Source organism: Alternaria metachromatica (assembly GCF_023757995.1).
Source record: "Alternaria metachromatica strain BMP 0045 chromosome Unknown scaffold_3, whole genome shotgun sequence".
Taxonomy (NCBI): Eukaryota; Fungi; Ascomycota; class Dothideomycetes; order Pleosporales; family Pleosporaceae; genus Alternaria; species Alternaria metachromatica.
This window is the reverse complement of record NW_026055494.1, coordinates 788,657-806,686: the sequence shown is the minus strand read 5'-3', so window position 1 is coordinate 806,686 and position 18,030 is coordinate 788,657. Positions and strand designations below refer to the sequence as shown.

Genomic DNA, 18,030 nt, shown 5'->3' with positions numbered 1-18,030 from the left:
AATCTATTTCTAAGGTTCTTAAAGCTATTCTCTAGCCTGTCTAAGTGCCTTTTCTTGTTAGCGGATACTAATCTAAACGCCTACTTAAGATGTCTAGTTAGAGTTTTGCTATAGCTCTAGCTAAGCAGCCTTTAGTTAAATTCCTAACTACTCTAAATATATCGCATTCTGTATTGTAGTATTATAACATTCTTCTTGCATTGCTAATACATTCTAAGAGTATTATTATATGCTAGCTAGCTTTAAAATTCTAGTGTTATAATCTAGTATCGCGTAGCAGTTCTTGTAAGAAAAGTAGGTCTATTACTATAGGCTTAATAGCTCTTTAGGTAGTAAACATATTAAGCAAATTCTTCTATAATATCTCTATTACTACTTTCTACTCTTTCTGCGCTTTAACTACCTTATACTCTTCTACGCGCTCTTCTACCTCTTCTTACTCTTTGCTTTACTACTACTACTATTATTCTATGCGTATTCTTACTATAGCTTTTAGCTCTATTAACACTACGCCTAAAGGCAAGACTATTAAGTAGCCTCTTGTTAAGAGCGCGTCTATTATTTTCTCTAACTTTAATAACGCTTACTCTGCTACTCTATAAGCCCTTCTACGCGCTACGCCTAAGCAAGCATTTGCTATTACTACGCTAGAGGCTGCTACTACTAAGCTAACTTCTACTAATAAGATAACTACTGCGTCTAAGGCTAAAGACTATTTAGCTACTATCGCTGCTTAGCCTATACCTGCAAGTGCTAATAAGTTTAATAAGATAGACACGCAGCCTTTTAATAACTTTAACTTCTCTACCTTAGATAATAAGAAATCTCTTCTTAGCCTTTAAGAGTAGATTAATATTAAGACGTTCTTAGGTATTACGTAAATAGATTTTAACCTTAATTACGCGCTAAGCGCCTCTTAGGCGCTTTAGAGTATTATAGGTAAAAATACTTTACGCTCTACTATACTACCTAACTACTATAAAACTCTATCTAATATTAAGAAATTTAGCCTCTCTATTAAGAGCTCTAGCCTATCTAAGTCTAAAGTTCTTTCTAAGTTACCTACAAAAAAGCGTCTAGTGCCTAGAGCTCTTAGCGATTAAGTAGCAGAGTTGTATAAGCTACTAAAGCATATTTCTGCCTCTAATACTATTGTTAGCTAGAGTAAGTCTACTATCTTTCTTCTTGCTTTCTAAAAGACATTCTACTAATATTATATTTCTTTATAGTAATATACATATTGCGTATAGACTTTACTATTAACTAGGTTAAAGACCTCTATAGATATATTGTTAACCTTAACACTTTAGAGACTTTAGCTAGACTAGTTCTTGCAGCGGCCTACTTTCTAACTTAGAGTAAAAGACCTTAGATTAAGCGTAAAATTAATTTAGCGCCTCTAGACGTGTCTAAGAACTATTTATTCTTCTATAAGTTCTTCTCTCTTAGTACAAACTATAAGCAAATTGTCTTTAAGCCTCTTGTTACTGCACTTATATACTATTATCTTATTAGCGCAATTAAGTATAAGTTAGCTTTAGGTAAGAATAAAGAGCTTAGTAGATATAATAAAATATATAGCTATTGCGAACGTAGTTTAAAGCTTCTATTCTAGTTATGTTGCTTAGTTATATTAAACAGCTTTCTAATACTATAGAGAACTTGCACTAATTGCTACGCAAAGAGCGTAAAACCCTAGTGCTCTTTTACTTGTAAGTTTCTAACTACCTCTTAGATATCTACTTTCTTAGTATTAGTATAATAGCTAACTTATTCTTAGGTTAGCCTAACTTCTCTAGTAAGAAGGTTATGTTTACTAAGCTAGTAGATCTTAATAAGCCTCTTGTAGTATCCTACCTTCTTTATTAATTGTTCTAGCCTTTCTTCTCTCTTAATAGCTCTAACAGCCTAAGCGTACTTTAGTTATATAAGAAGAGTTCTGTAGTTTAGGCTCTGCGTACTTCTAAGAAGCTAGTTAGTAATAGTAACTATAATTCTACTAAGAAGTTCTAGAACTTAGATATTAGTAACTATAGCAAGAGTATCTCTAAGAAGAATTATAAGCTAAGGCTTACTTAGCTAAAGAAGGCTATAGCCGCTCTAAAGAGTCTTCTAGCTCTACTATCTTCTAAGCGTAAGCGCGTTTCTTCTAAGAGTACTATAAAGTCTACCTCTACTAAGAAGATAAAGAAACTAGTACTACTGCCTACCTCTATACGCACTCTTTACACTTGTAAGTCTACTACGCCTTCTACTAAGGCTATAGATATTAATAATAATAAGAGCGATAAATTTCTTGCTCTATCTAAGTCTAAAGGCTTATTAGTCTAGAAGACCTCTAGTAAGAAGAAGAAGAAGAGTAAGAAGTAGGTACGTTGCTTAGTTATAGGCTAATATAGTAGTAGCTATTCTCTATATATATTTATAGACGTAGTTTAGAGCTTAGTTATAGTGTTTAATATATATATGTCTAAAACTACTTAAAACTATACCTATAATACATATGCCTAATACTTATTCTAGTTAAAATCTAGCTTTTTTGTTAGAATAACTACTAATAATTGCTAAGGTCTAGACAATGTCTATTCTATATCTTGTTTCTCTTCTACATTAACTAATAGATTATCTAGTTAAGCTCTTAGCTGTAGACTTCTTTAAACTTTAGTTAACTCTAGAGTATCTAGAATATCTTAGCTGTACGTAGGCTATTTAGGCGTCTTATTATTGTTATTACTGCTTACTTCTTAATCTATATTGTTAGTTTTATTAGCGGGGAATATAGTTGCAGCGTAGTCTAGCCTATTAATCTTAGCAAGATCTGCTACTATGCGCTAGTAAAAGGCTTTTAGGTAGTTTTCTAGCGTATAACTTTAAAAAGAGGTGCTGTTAAGCTCTTCTAACTAATACTAACCTTTCTTATTAACGCTGCAAATATAAAATAGCCTCTTCTACTTAGGCAAGAACTTAGTAAGCGTAGATTAGTTGTTTTTATAGAAAGAGTCTCTTAACAGTATAAGATTACCTAGAGAAAGCTTGCTTAGCTAAAGAACTCTTAACTAGTTAAAATAGTTCTTATTCTTATGCCTAAGATGTATAGTGTAGTTAATAGACTTCTTAAATTGTTTATCTCTATAGTTAAACTAGCAGGCTTATATTATAAGAAGAGTAGGTGTATTCTAAACGTTATTCTATAGAAGCGTCTGCTAAGTTAGAATAGATAGCTTAATAGGCAAGATGTGCTGCTAGCCTAAGACTAAGTACGCTAGTGTCTTGTTTATAGATTGCTTAATAGTAGTGCAGTTAGCCTATAGAACGTTAGGTAAGTTATCTACCTAGTTGCTAGAAAGCTTCTTTAGAGCAGCTATAATAGGCGCGTGCTCTTGCTTAATAAGTTCTTACCTCTAAGAGTAGTAGGTGCTTAAAATAACTCTGTTAATTCTCTATTGCTTCTAAAGTTCTTTAACAAGGCCCTTATTCTTAGAGCCTCTATTAGCTAATATCTTAAGTAGAATACTCTATTAACAAAATACATTATATAGTAGAAACTTCTAAATACTCTTTAAGTTGTTTTTAGCTAAGGCCTTAGCTTCTACCTATTGCAAAAGGTAGTCTTAGGTAATAATAAGAAACTTCTTACTATTATAACTAGGTAGCATGTAAACAACGTTAATAGTAATCTATGCAAATAGTACTATTAGTAGCTCTATAGGCTAAAGCTCTTCTTAAACTATTACTAATACATATAATTAGTACTTAGAGTAGAACTATATATAGCGTTTAACTTAATTGTACTGTTCTTTCTAATAGTAGCGCGCCTACACTTTACGCTAGATGCCTTTCTTACCTTAGTAGCTAAACTTATTATAAAGAGATCTAATAATCTTATGCTACTTATCTATTAAGTTAACTACTCTTTGCAGAGGCTAGCCTCCTAAGAGGATTATAAAGAGATATTATTCTCTAACAGTTATTTAGAGCGCCTTCTTCTTAAACTTACAAAACTTAGTAGTAGATATATACTTAGGCCTTCTGCAGAACAGAAGCTAACCTACAATTACTTGTAACTTGTTACTATAGCTATCTACTAGTAGTTAATTATTAAAAAAAAGATCTACCTAGCATATTCTATACGCGTACGCTAGAGCTTCGCTAAAGATAAGCTAAACTGCATTTAGGTGCGCATTAATAAAGTCTTCTACATCTTTCTTAGGTTTGTTAGATAGCTTCTAGCTATCTAGCTTAGGTATTCTTAAAAGAGTATTAGCTATAACGTTCTTTTTACTAGCTATATAGACAATGTTAAACTTCTACATATTAAGAAGTGTAAGCTACTAAGTAATTAGAGCTTTAGAGAGATCTATTGCGCTTTATTAGAGTTGCGCAATAAGTGTCTTCGCATCTATCTTAACTTAGAAGTTTACTCTATAGATATAGAACTAAAACTTCTTTAGAGTAAGTAGAAGAGCCTTGCATTTGTGCTTACTTAAATTCTAATTCCTCTTAGTAGTAGACTAGACTCTACTCTTAAATTGTACTAGGTAATAATAGCTGTTTAGGTTAAGCTACATAATAACTATACTCTAACTCTTCTTGCTACTATTAACTGCGAGGATAATCTTTTAGATAGGCTTAGTGTAATTAATAGAAACTAGCGCTAGAGCAGTTGTTAGAGTTGCCTTAAGATGTTTTATTGCCTACTTCTACTCTAGGCTCTATTTAAATAGTGTATTCTTGTAGAGAAGCTTAAACAAAGAGGCTACAATAATAGTAAAACCTAGTACCTATACTCTATAGTAAACGCAGATTCTAAGAAACATTTAGACTTTCTTAGCGTTGCGACAATCTAGCTAACGCGTAATCTTATTAACCTTCTTCTTATTAGAGTAGTAGCTATACTTATTAATTTAATAGCTAACAATAATTATAGAGAGGTAGTAGAAGTTAGACTTATAGCCTAATATTATTGCGCTTGCGCGCTTAATATCTATAAGCACTTTGTTAATATTTAAAAGGTGTTTAGCGATAAACTACCTTATATCTAGTTCTACCTTATAGTTACTGTAGCGCTTCTTTAGCCTTTTAATGCACACGTTATTAAGGTATAGTATACACCTATTAGAGATATAGTCTCTGTAAATCTTTGTTATAACACGTATAAACTCTACTAGAGAGTTTATTATATCTATTAGAAGTGTGCACTATTGTATAAGTTCTAATAGCGTTAAAAAGGCTATTATATCTCTTAAGTTCTTGTGTAGTTCTACTTAGTTGTACTCTAAGAAGAAGTCTAATAGGCTTATAATAACGTATTCTGCAAATTTCTCTAAAAACTTATTAGAATTAGGTAGCAGGTTAGCGTCGCAAATTATAACTCTGTTAAGTTTTTAAGCGTTGTTAATTAGGCAATATCTCTTATCTTTCTTAGCAACTAAGAACTATAGGTTGTAATACTAGCTCTTGCATAACTCTAAGGTACCTCTATTAATATAGTTCTAAATTATATTAATTATAACCTGCTAAAGCTTTCTTAGAACAGAGAACTAGTTAGCTCTCTAGGCTTAATATAGTACTATATTAATAATAACTAGAGAGATAACGTCTTTACTAACTCTTCTAGATTCTCTAAAGTTCTAGACTAGTGCTACTTTTTATTAGTAGAGGACCTCTAAGAGCATGTCTTTCTCTACTAGTAATAACTCTAATAAGATTTTTATCTCTAAAATGCGTTTAGGTGTTATTTAAGTACTTTAGAGAAATACAGCGTATTATAGCTTAAAATACTTAGCAAATAGAGCTAATTAGCTATTAGCATTAGATACTTGCTTTACTACCGCCCTCTTCTTCTAGTCTAACCGCCTCTTAATAGGTCGCGTTAGTTAGCTAGAGTTGTTAATAGGTTTAATCTTAACGCCTTTGCGCTTATAAGCTCTATTAATCTAAGCGTTATTTAGCTAACTTACTACATACTTAGCAGGCAGGCGCGTAGGTTTACGCGATACTATAACTACATTAACCTTTAGTGCGAGGCCTTTATCTACCTTAGCTAGGTTCTTCGCCTAGAAGAACGCCTTACTCTATTTTGCGGTGTCTTTGTTACTAATACTCTTTATAATATTACTTAGAAGTTAGGCTAATAACTCTTTAACGTCTTCTATCTTAAAAATACATAGGCCTTTATTATCTCTTATTAGCAGGCTTCTATTAGGCCTAAGGCCTATTAACTTACTATTTAATCTTAATAAGTACGCTATTAGATCTTTTCTAGAAGCTCTACGCTTCTTCTATAGAACCTATTTACTAATAAGTTATATAGGTATCTAACTACTGTTTAGTCTACTATCTCTAACCTCCTCTATTATTACATCTACTACCTCTATATGCGCGTACGCTGCGCTACCTACTAGCTCTTTAGTTGCGTACTAGAGTGTAGCGCTAGCTACTACACTCTTATATCTTTTTCTAATATAGGTCTAGCATAAAGACTAGAAGCTATAAGCTTATTACTTCTAGTATATATAAATCTTGTATTAGCTTAGCTATCTGCGCTAAAGATACAATAGTACGTTAATCTATTAGTTGTATACTTAATACGCGCCTAAGCGTCTGTTAGAAAAGAGTTACCTAGAATAATTAGATTAGTGCAGAATTCTATAACAAAGAAGTTTGTTTAGACTTTAATCTACTCTATAATAATAGAGACACTCTAGATAATACCTATAAAGCTTACTATGCTTCTATTTGCAGTAACTATCTAAGCGGCTTTTATACTGCCTAGTAGTAATATAATTAGCAATATAGCTCTCTTAGCTACTTCTCTCTTAATAGTATTTAGCTTAGCGCCTAAGTCTAAGAGGCAGAGAAAAGAGTTCTCTCTAATATTAATAGAGACCTTTAGGTAGTCTTAACGCAAGTGCTTAATACCTATTAGTTAGTTATACGCTTAATTATCTCTTAGGTAGTTATAATCTACGTCTTTAGAGTTGTACTCTTAGCCTTAATCTGCGATAATATACTGTTACATATAGCTAATCTTTTAGTCTGTCTAGTATTCTACCTTTAGACTATAGTAGTTAACTACTCTACTAGCTTCTGCTTCTACTAGTATATAGTTAGAGAGAGTACTAAGAGTAATTGCATTAACTACAGCGCCTAAGAGCTTATTAAACTTCTATTCTTCTTCCTCTTCTTATAGCTTCTCTTGTCTAGCCTATTATCTTAACGTCTTAATAATATTAACTTTAAACTTATCTAGCTTCTTATTTGTGTAGTTAGAGTTAAATAGCGTCTTACAGACTTTAGGCATATTACTAAGAAGAGTACTAATCTAAAGAGAGATTAAAGTGCCTAGAATACTACAGATTATAGCCTATACATTAGACTTAAGCTTATTAACAATCTTACGCTTTCTTAGTTACTTATTAGTTATCTTAGACTTTAGTTCTAATTATTCTTATAGTATTCTAGATACTCTGTTGTCTAGTTATATAAGATTATCTTCTTTGCTAAATTAGATAACCTTCTTCTTATTTAGCGCCTAATAGCTTAAAAAGTATTCTATTCTATTCTTATAACCTTAGAGATAAGAGATATAATTATTACTAGGTCTTTACAGTATTATCTTCTTCTAAACTTTAGAAAGATTGTAAGATACTACCTTCTTAGATTCTAAGAATGCTCTAGAAATAGTTATAGCTATAATAGTGTTGTTGCATTAATTTAGGTTCGCTAGACGCAGGTAGTAGTCTAATTTGTCTTTAGCAAAGATACTTAAAAGCTTCTAGAATTATTCTACTTTATCTGCTTAGAGGCTTCTAGTAGAGTCTAGCATAAGCTAAACTAAAATAGCGTTATTCTCTACACTAATTAGAGCCTTTAGGTTACTAAACTAGGCGTTAACTATAAGAGAGTTAATGTTCTCCTTTAGAAATTGTCGCTTAATCTTAGCTAAAATGCTCTTAGCCTATAGTCTCTAGCCTAGGTTATTAATACAACTCTAGAGGTTCTCTAGCGTACTCTACTAAAGTATGTTCTGTTTATTTATGTAAAGCTAGCCCTTGTCTATATACGCTTAAAGAGTTAGGTAGTTCTACTTACAATAATTGCTTTTGTTATATACCTAATAATTTATAGTTGCTCTAAGAGCCTATCTATTCGCAGTACCTTAATTATATCTAGTTTCTAGATTCTAAAAGCCTTAGAAGTTGTTGCGGAAAGTCTAACTAGTGTTCTGTTAGTAACTACTGTATTACTACTACTGCTAAGGTTAATACTAGTTATTTAGCTAGAATTGCCTCTAGCCTTAGAGTAGGTACGCTCTTAGGTAGTTTGCGCGTTTATTAGCTTAACAGTCTACTTTGCTGCGTATGTTAGAGTTATTTATAAGTTTAGTTTCGCGGTAGGTCTACTAGATCTTCTATAGTTCTATCTCTAGGCTAGTATAATTAATCTTTAGGTTAAGCATCTTGTTAACTAAGTTATCTACCTCTATGTTAGTAGGTACTTTTTCTAGAGAAGACTAAAAGGCATAGAGCCTAAGCAGCTTGTCTTAGAGTAGAACGTTAAGCTTAGGTAGCTAGAAAGCCTGCGTGTAGTTATCTTAGAGGGTTAGTGCTAGTTGCTAAGGTTACTAATAGGCTATTAGCTACGCTAGGTTAAATTTAACTTCTAGAACAATCTCTTTAACTACTTTAGAGGGGTTAAGCATATAAGCTTCTTTCTCTACCTCTAGACAGGTAGTAAGGTAGTTACTAATCTTAGTATAGTTAAATGCCTTTAGGTTATTAGTCTTTAAACTAAACTTGTTAAGTATCTTTATAGCATGCCTAAAGAGTAGTCTCTTAACTAGGTAGAAACCTTAGTAATCTTTATTAATAGTTAATGCTTTAACACAGTACTTACTGCAAATCTAAAACTTCTATAGGTACTCCTTAATATTTAGATTAGACCTTACTTAGCACTAGAGAAGCTAGTACTTAAAGTACTTAGCCTAAGCTTTCTATTAGTCTTTGTTATTAGTACGAAAGAGCTTTCTAAAAGCCTCTCTAAACTCCTTCTAGAATTTAGTAACTAGAGCGTTAGAATATTTATTTAAGGCTTAGATAATTACTCTCTACTTAGGTTTACAGTGCGCTAAAAGGCAATTAATCTTTATCTTATCTATAAACTTATAGTACTTTAATATGTTCTTAAAACGCTTAAGGAACATAGTAACATTAGTTCTATTAAATACTAGAACTATCTCTAATAGGTATAGAGAAAGCTAGGTAGAATAGACTAGAGAGCAATTGCCTAGCTGCTAGAGAGACTAAGCTATTATCTAAAGGAGTTTCGCTATATTGTTATTCTAGAGTTGTACTAGAGGTTGTGCCTAAGGCTGCTAGCTAGTAGTGCCTAAGAACTCTAGAATATCTAGCATCTTAATGTTCTTCTAGAATAATGTAGGTGTTGCTTTAGGTTTTATAGGCTTAGTTTAGAAAGGTAAAGATAGTTATTTAGTAAACTAGGCTTTTAAAGAGGCTTTAGCAACTAACTTAGATTATTTATTAACTTTAGCCTTATTAGATTAACTCTTACTTATTTATGCAAGGTAGTATACAAGTATTATAAATAGTATAATAGCTAGTGTAAATATTAAACATATAAGTGCTGTTAATTAGGTTTAACTATTTGCTTACTAACAAAGTTAGGTGTTCTTTACTAGAAGAGCTATTGCCGCCTTTTTTATATACTATAATAGCTTTCTACTACTATCTTATTGTTTAGCCTCTTTCTTTCTAGCTGTACTAGAATTAAGATCTACTACGTTAGCTCTTCTAACCTTTCTTAGGTCTTATTATTTATTCTTAGTAGAATAATACAGCTATATACTTTCTATTATGTTGTTTTCTGTCTGTGTAGCTGTCTAAGAGGCAATTAGCCTAGTCTAAACCTCTTATCTAGCTCTTTGTGTTGCTTAGCGCAGCGCTACTATAGCTATATTATCTATTAGCCTAAGTAGTAGTTATTGTTGTCTAATTATTTATGTTGTTAGAGGTCTCTTAGTGTGTCTACTTCTTAAGTGTCTATACTATTAGGTTTCTATAGCTTATAGTTTGCTTCTACACGTCTCTTAGGTATACTATTCTACGTATTATCTTATTCTCTATTTTATATACTTACCTATTACTTATTTTATTATATTGCGCAATAATTATGTCTCTTCTAAAGCCTAGTTAAACTGTTGTTCTAATAAGCCTTTAGTAGGTAAAATACGCACTTAAAGGTAGCGAGTAGCCTTTCTAAGGTAGAAGGCTAAATAGGTTAAGTTTTAGTTAGTTGCTATATATAGTAGAGAGATTAGAAGTATCTCTATTAGAATAGGTGCTTAATGCAGTTAATTATATTATATATCTATATCTAGTTGTTATTCTTGTCTAAACGCTGTTTAGACCTAGCTTTCTCTAGCGCACTAACTCTTAAGCCTAATAGCTGTTTAGCCTATTATTATGTTACTAGTTTTACTACTACATTACTAATAAAGGTGTTTTTACTAAAGTTCTACTACTAAAGAGCAGAAAGACTCTATCTACTAAGCTTATCTATAAGCTTAAGATTACTTCTAATAGAGATATAGAATCTTTTAAAGCCTACATTATTGCTTAAGGCTTTACACAGAAACCTAGAGTAGACTTTAATAAATTATAGTCTTCTACTATTCGCTTAGAATTAGTCTAGATTCTACTAGTAATTATTATAATGCTCTACTAGCACTAGTCGCAAATTAACATCTCTACTATATATCTTAATGCTACTCTTAATAAGAAAGTATATACACGCCCGCTATATTCTATTAAGCTAATAGAGAGCTATGTTTAGAAACTAAATAAAGCTCTTTATAGACTAGTTTAATTAGCACGCGTATAGTATTAGTATCTAAAACATAACGTTAAATAACTAGGCTTTAGACTATCGCTATACAACCTATGCGTATATATCTACTAAGAAAAGTCTATTATACTCTTTGTATATATTAACAATATTAGCATCTACGCAGCTAATTTATCTATTATTAACTAGTTTAAGTTCTAGATATTTAAACTATTTAACATTACTTTAGATAAACTAGAGCTTATATACCTTAGCATACACATTACTAGAAGTAAGCACTCTCTTATAATCTACTAATCTAGATATATACAGTAGATTCTCTACTACTATAAGCTAGACAATACTCTACTAGCCTCTACACCTAGCAACTACTACGTTAAGCTTTTGCCTCTAGACGTAGACTCTATAAATAGGTTTAAGATTAGCTATCTCTAAAAGTTTAGCAGCGCTAATTACTTGCTAACTCTAACTAGGCCTAATATTGCCTATACTACCTCTCTCTGCGGTCGTTTTAATACTAACTCTAGATAATCTTATCTAGACGTATTATACTATATTTACGCGTATATCGCTAGCACTCTATTATTAGATATTACCTATACTAATAATACTACTACTCTTTAAGGTTACGTTAACGCTAACTAGGCTAGAGACTAGAAAGGCTGCAAGTTAACTACAGGCTAGGTTTTTACTCTAGCTAGCGGACTAATCTTATAGTTATTAAAGCGATAGAGCGTAGTTGCACTATCTACCTATAAGGCAGAGTACATAGCTATAAGCAAAGCCGCTAAGAAAGCTTATTAGATTAAGTAGTTTATTAATAATCTTAGCATAAGTATTACCTTTTCTATAGTACTACTCTATATTAATAATACTTCTGCTATTAAATTAGCACACAATTCTTAGTTTTATTAACGTAGTAAGCATATTAATATCTAACACTACTTTATTTAATAGTGTATAGACAGCGGAGACATTACTATACACTAGATTCTAGAACTAGAGAATCTTGCAGACATGTTTACTAAGTTACTCTTACTAGCGCTATTTACTGTCTGTTAAACACGACTTTATATAGACCCCGCTTAAGAGAGGCTAGAACCTAAGATAAGGCTTTAGGGGGGCTGTTAGTTACTAGAACTCTTATTACGTGCCCTATTCCTACGCTAGGCCTAATTAGGCCTAGCTTCTTTACTCTCTCTCTCCCTCTCTGTATATAATCCCCCACACATAGAGCATTAATACATCACCTTTCTAATCACTCTACTCGTTCAACTAAAACTAACACGAAACTTCAACGTGCTGATGTGCTAAGCCTGACTCAGCCTAGCCTGAGCATACAATGTCTCGAATGTTGTAATGCGAACTCCGTTGCGAACACCCTGAATTAGTCACATATACCTTGGGCAGACATGCTTGTGGCCATTTAGATGGCCATGGCGGTCGAGCCATGTTTCCAGGTATTGCGTCTTGTGTGTGACTATGCTGCGCCACCAGATAGAATATAGATCTGAGGCCCTAGGCTGCCTCCGCACCGTCCTGATACTGGACTTCCCGATCCCATGCTTCAACTTTCGTGTACGGGCTTCTGAGCCAATCATTCAACTCATGGAGGAACAGTTTGCTGTTCTCTCGGCCTAAGTGTTCCGCCAACAGATTCTCCGCGTGCCCGTTACTGGCCTTTATGTCGACCATTTTCAAGATGGAAACGATGTACGATAACAGAAACTCAGCATTGCTGCTCGTCGTTGCCGCAACAGAGGACGAGCCCGCCGGATCAGCGTGTAGGAAGGTGAAGACACGGAGTTCGCGACGAATCCAAGTACGTGCTTTTGACTGCATCTCAGGAGAGTTTGCGATCAGTTGGGGAGATATGTCGCGATATCCCGAGTAGCGATTGCTGCCGATGTGCAGCGAATATAGTTGCCTTCGGTACACCTCTCTGCGTCTGCGCAGCGCAACATCCTCGATGGGTGGTGAATATGGACGACGCGGACCACGGGGTCTACTAGGAAGCCCGTAGGGCGCGAAGAGGGAGCCCGGCCGGTCAGTTCGGCTATGGTGTGCGTTTGAGTCGGCGGGTGGTTGGCTGCGAGGAACAGCATAGCTTTTGTAGTCGGTCGGAGAGCGCCAGTCGTACTGCACGGCGATGACTCGTGCTTTACCTGCGTTTATCATCAGAGACGCTCTATATTATGGAAGAGGAACACTTACATAGCGGGCAAGTCGACCGCTGCTGCAACCAGGACACCAGACACACGAAGTCAAATGTGTAGTGGTTGCATGGGGATGTGATGGCCCTCTCTGTTACCGAAGAGAGACATATTACGCACGTATCGTGTGAGTCGCCTTGGGTCGAGCCGGCTGTGCTTCCTGGCATGCGCTCTCTGGTGTCGTGGGGGTTGAGGAATATCAGGTGGCTTGGATGATGAGCTCATGGCGTCCGAAGTGAGCTTGGGCCAACCAAAAGTGTCGCGACTCGACGCAAACGCAGCCTGTTCGCTCAACATTCACCCTTCCACTCGCTGCACGTGTCCAAAGGTGTGCAGTTCATCGCGGACCTCCTAGCGCCCACTGCTGCGTAGTTTTCGCGCTGGATGCTCCTGTGCGCTACCCGACGCATCACATCGCACTCTGTTCGACGCTCCGTACCAGACATGCTAGCAACCTCAACCAGGCCGGCCGTCGCAGGGCCAAACGGAAAGGCGACATACCACACTGTCACTGCGCTGAAACGGTGGTCATGCGACGACAAAGAGCTGCCTGCCGTATCCGAGGTCAAGGCAATTCACATCTACGACTTCGACAACACCTGTAGGTCCATCGCGACTTCCTCTACATCCGAGGCTGACTTTCGTAGTATTCGCAAGCCCTCTACCCAACAAGCAGCTATGGAACAGCGCGACGATCGGCCAGCTGGGCTCGCCCGACATATTTCTCAACGGCGGCTGGTGGCACGACTCGGGCATTCTGGCAGCGACCGGCGAAGGCATTGAGAAGGAGGAGCCGCGCGCATGGCAAGGCTGGTGGAACGAACAAATCGTCGAGCTCGTCGAATCTTCCATGGCCCAGAAGGATGCGCTTAGTGTGCTTCTGACTGGCAGAGGAGAATCCGACTTTGCCGACCTCGTCAAGCGCATGGTCCGCAGCAAGCGATTAGACTTCGACATGGTCTGCCTGAAGCCCGCGATAGGTCCCGCAGGCCAGAAGTTCAGGAACACCATGGACTTCAAGCAAGAGCTGCTCAAGGACATCGTCTACACATACAAGGACGCCGAGAAGCTGAACATCTACGAGGACCGCGTGAAGCATACCAAGGCCTTCCGCGACTTCTTCTTCCAGTTCAACGAGGACCTGCTCAGGGCGCAGAACCAGGCGTCGCGCAGACCCATCACTACTGAAGTCATACAGGTCCCAGAGAATGCCACACAGCTCGATCCCGTCGCCGAAATCGCCGAAATACAGAAGCTGATCAACGCGCACAACATACAAGTCAAGTCAGGCAGCGCTCCGCCTGGCACGCCGCCTTATCAGATCAAGAAGACCGTCTTCTACACCGGCTACATGATTCCCTCCGACGTGACCGAGAAGTTGACCTCCCTCGTTTCCTTACCTCAGGGCGCTCCGAGAGACGACATTCGATATCTCGCGAACAGCATACTCATCACACCGAAACCGTGCCCGAAGAGCATACTGGACAAGGTTGGCGGTATAGGTGCCAGGGTCAGGTGGAAGGTGACAGCCATCTCCTGCTTTGAGAACAAACTCTGGGCTGCGAGAGTGGAAGCCGTACCCAAGGGAACAAAGTTCTACAGTGAGAACCCTGTGCCGACGGTAGTCCTGGCTATTCGCAAGAATGGCCGGCCAGCAGATGCTGCGCGTATCGTGAACTGGCATCCCGTACCTCAGGATCAGGCATTCGAGTTTGACAGTGTTGTAGGAGAGAAGCAGATGTTGCGTATCGAGGAAGAGACAGCGAACGAGAGCGAGTATGAGAGTTACTTTCCCAACAAATCTCATCGTAAGGAGGACCAGAATGGTCGCAACGACAATTACCGGCCAAACCACGGCCGAGGAGGCAGGGATAGAGATGACCGGCAAGGCGGTTACCGTGGTGGCAACCGAGATCGCGGTCGTGGTAACAACAGAAACAACAACTATGGATCAAGAGGAGGTGCTCGCGGCGGCCACCGTGGAGATCGTGGTGGAGGTGGAGGTGGCGGCGGCGGTGGCGGTGGCGGCGGCGGTGGCGGTGGCGGCGGCGGTCGGGGACGTGGCCGTGGTGGAGGTGGACAGTATCGAAGTTTGGATGATGTCGACAACGGCTATGGAAACCGAAGCCATGACAACAACCCAGATGCTTTCTACTAAACCCAAGCTGTCGGACATGCGTCTTGCGGGTCTGTTGAAGCTGTCAGGCTCACCAACCGAACAGAGCATCAAGAACCAACTCGACAGGTTTACATTTCGCGGGCGTTGCGGGTGGCGCCATCTGACTCTTTGTTGTTAAGCTGAACTTCCCACCATTTTGATCCGCTACTGTAGTATGTTTTGTGAATAAGATACCCGATTTCTTCGCAAACAGATGTGGCGCACACAACCTTCCTTCGCCATTGACGTTGCTTTTTAGTAATGTCTCCTTCTCGCTCTTTTTCCATTTCTTTGAGAGTCTTTATGCTCTCTTCTTGAGGTTTTGCAAATGAGGAGGTGTCGGGGAAGCGGGTCCTGCGCAACCGGGATTGGGTCGAAGCATCGCATAAAGGGCCAACGCTCACACCGAGAGTGTTGTCTCGAATCAGGATATGCTCAATAACGCATAAGTATACTGTTTCTGTCTCCGAACTGATGCGCTCAACGATTTTTTTGGTATTCACCACTTACGGTGCAGAACATGTCGCCCGGAAGGGTTGTATATCGATTTCTATACGGTCTCTCGATTGGTCGGCACTCGGAACAATGACAAAGGCGATCAACTCAAGAAAGGATCATGTTTCTACAAACATCCTATATCGCCATGGCACGAGCTTCCGAAATGGCCGAGGGCAAGGCTGGCAATCGGCGATGACATCTCATCAACACCTACCCCCAGGAACATTAGGCCAGTCAGCCCACCGCCAACACGACACGCCAGACTTTTTTCAACTGTCTCCCAGCACACATCAAGCCTAGTCCTTCCTGTAACCACCTTCGGTCCGGTTTGAACGGTGACCTGGGTGGGACGCAACGCCCGAAGGAGGTGAATCGGCGATCGCATGCTGGGCTCCTAGGGTAAATCTTGATTGCGGGTTACTACAACATTCCTCAGCTGCACGAGCTTACTAAGGCGGGGTGATTGCAGAGTTTGAGGTGTATAAGTGTGGGAAGGAACGATGCATCCAGGGTCGTTGTTGGACCCTGATCTCCCCTGCATTGTTGTTGGAGTGGTGTCTATCGTGGACTTCCTGTTTGGGCGATACCGGTAACTTATTAAAGTTATCTGGCCAACGGAAACGAGGGCTGTAAGTGATATTCGCTCGTTCATGATTCAAGGCCATGCCAGCCGATCATTGATCTACTCATCAAACATCACTGACGATCAAGCATTCATAGCACCATCAGACGAGTCAGACACGAAGATTACCCATCAGTCCTACGGAGCGCATCAACGCCGTCGATCGAAAGGGGACATAGTCTCGTCTAGACAGCCCACAGTCTAACCCGACATACATCCAAGTGCATCAGCACTTTTGGACAGCTCGACGCTGCCGCACAATTCTCTCATTCTACAAGATGCCAATTCAGAATCACTACAACACCATACAAGCCTGCGAATCACGACATAACAGAGGAGATTGACGCCGGCCTCATCTGGCCCTCTCCAGACTTCGCCCGCTCCTCGCACCCACACGTCACCGGAACACGATGTGTACAAAAGTCATCCTCAAGCACAGTACATGCCAACACGAGTTCTGGGTCAAACGCAACTGTACACGCCACCCAGAGTGCACCTTCTTCACACAAGTGTATCGGGAAAGAGGTGGTGAGTGTTGGGAGTGTGATCCGGGGCAGGCACCACCTGAGGCGCTTTTCCCTCGCGAAGTGAGCTGGCGAAGAGTCAAGAGTAAGGTTAGAGAAGGGGGACCTGTGAGTGTTTGAAGTGTGGTGTTGCTACGTTCAGAACCTTACAATGATCAATGTCAATCCAATGCCACCCCATAGTCATACATGAGGTATGAACGTTCTGTCACATGTCTCGCGATCACGTATCCGCATCTATTGAAGAGAACTTATACTCTATATCTTTGACTACAAGTCTACTCTCCTACAGATCTCCTCATACCTATCTACCACACAATTTACATACCTCTCTAAGCCCACAAGTACGTCGACCAAACCCACCACTGACACTTCTTGAACCAATCAACAAACATACATACCATCCGCCAGCAACATGTGCAAGTTCTTCATCACCACTTACACATGTGGGCACCATAGCCTCATAGTCCATCCAGATGCGGCTTGTGACCCGAGCGAGAGGGGCGGGACCTGCATTAACGCAGAGTTTCACGACATACACAAGGAAGAGGGATGCGGTACGCATCTTTGCCCAGGCTGGCAGCCGAGTGATGAGGATGAGGATGAGGACGAGGGATGCGATACGCATCTTTGCAACGGGCAGCAGTCGAGCACTGAAGACGAGGTATAGATACTTGGGGCATGATGGAATGGATCAGGGTGCAGAGCGGATCGCGTCGGAGCATCAAAATGACAGAAACAGTGCGGACTGCTGTGGTGTCAATCAAACTTGATGTATTCGAACATTTTTACGGGGAAGACGTTACATTCAGGATGAGTAGGAAGTCGATGTAAAACACGTCATACACAGTCTCACATAGTTACAAGCATCTGGTTCGACGAAGATTTTTTCCCAATCCACCCATATACCGTTTGTATTCATTGCGTTTCGTTTAATTCTAATCTATGATAGTCGTACAAAGCAAAACATGACGCCATACCAATGCCGCGCCGTAAAAATGCCAGACCGCTAAAAAGGAGCAAACGATAGACAGGAATAACAATGACGCAATGACGTGAGAGAACATTACGCGGATGCAAAAGCATAAGGAGCAAAAGCAATGAAGCAACGCGATGCGATGCAGGGATACAGTACCCCAGAGAGAGGAA

The 18,030-nt window shown here is 38.7% G+C and overlaps 1 protein-coding gene across 1 annotated transcript; it reads left to right on the top strand.

Moving 5' to 3' along the window:
* Positions 1–13,523: 13,523 nt before the first annotated feature.
* J4E83_001926 (uncharacterized protein) lies at positions 13,524–15,237 on the top strand (the record flags this gene model as incomplete). Its single annotated transcript, XM_049328879.1, has 2 exons — positions 13,524–13,680; positions 13,727–15,237. 2 exons carry the CDS (start codon positions 13,524–13,526, stop codon positions 15,235–15,237), a joined length of 1,668 nt encoding a protein of 555 aa, XP_049191851.1.
* Positions 15,238–18,030: the final 2,793 nt, after the last annotated feature.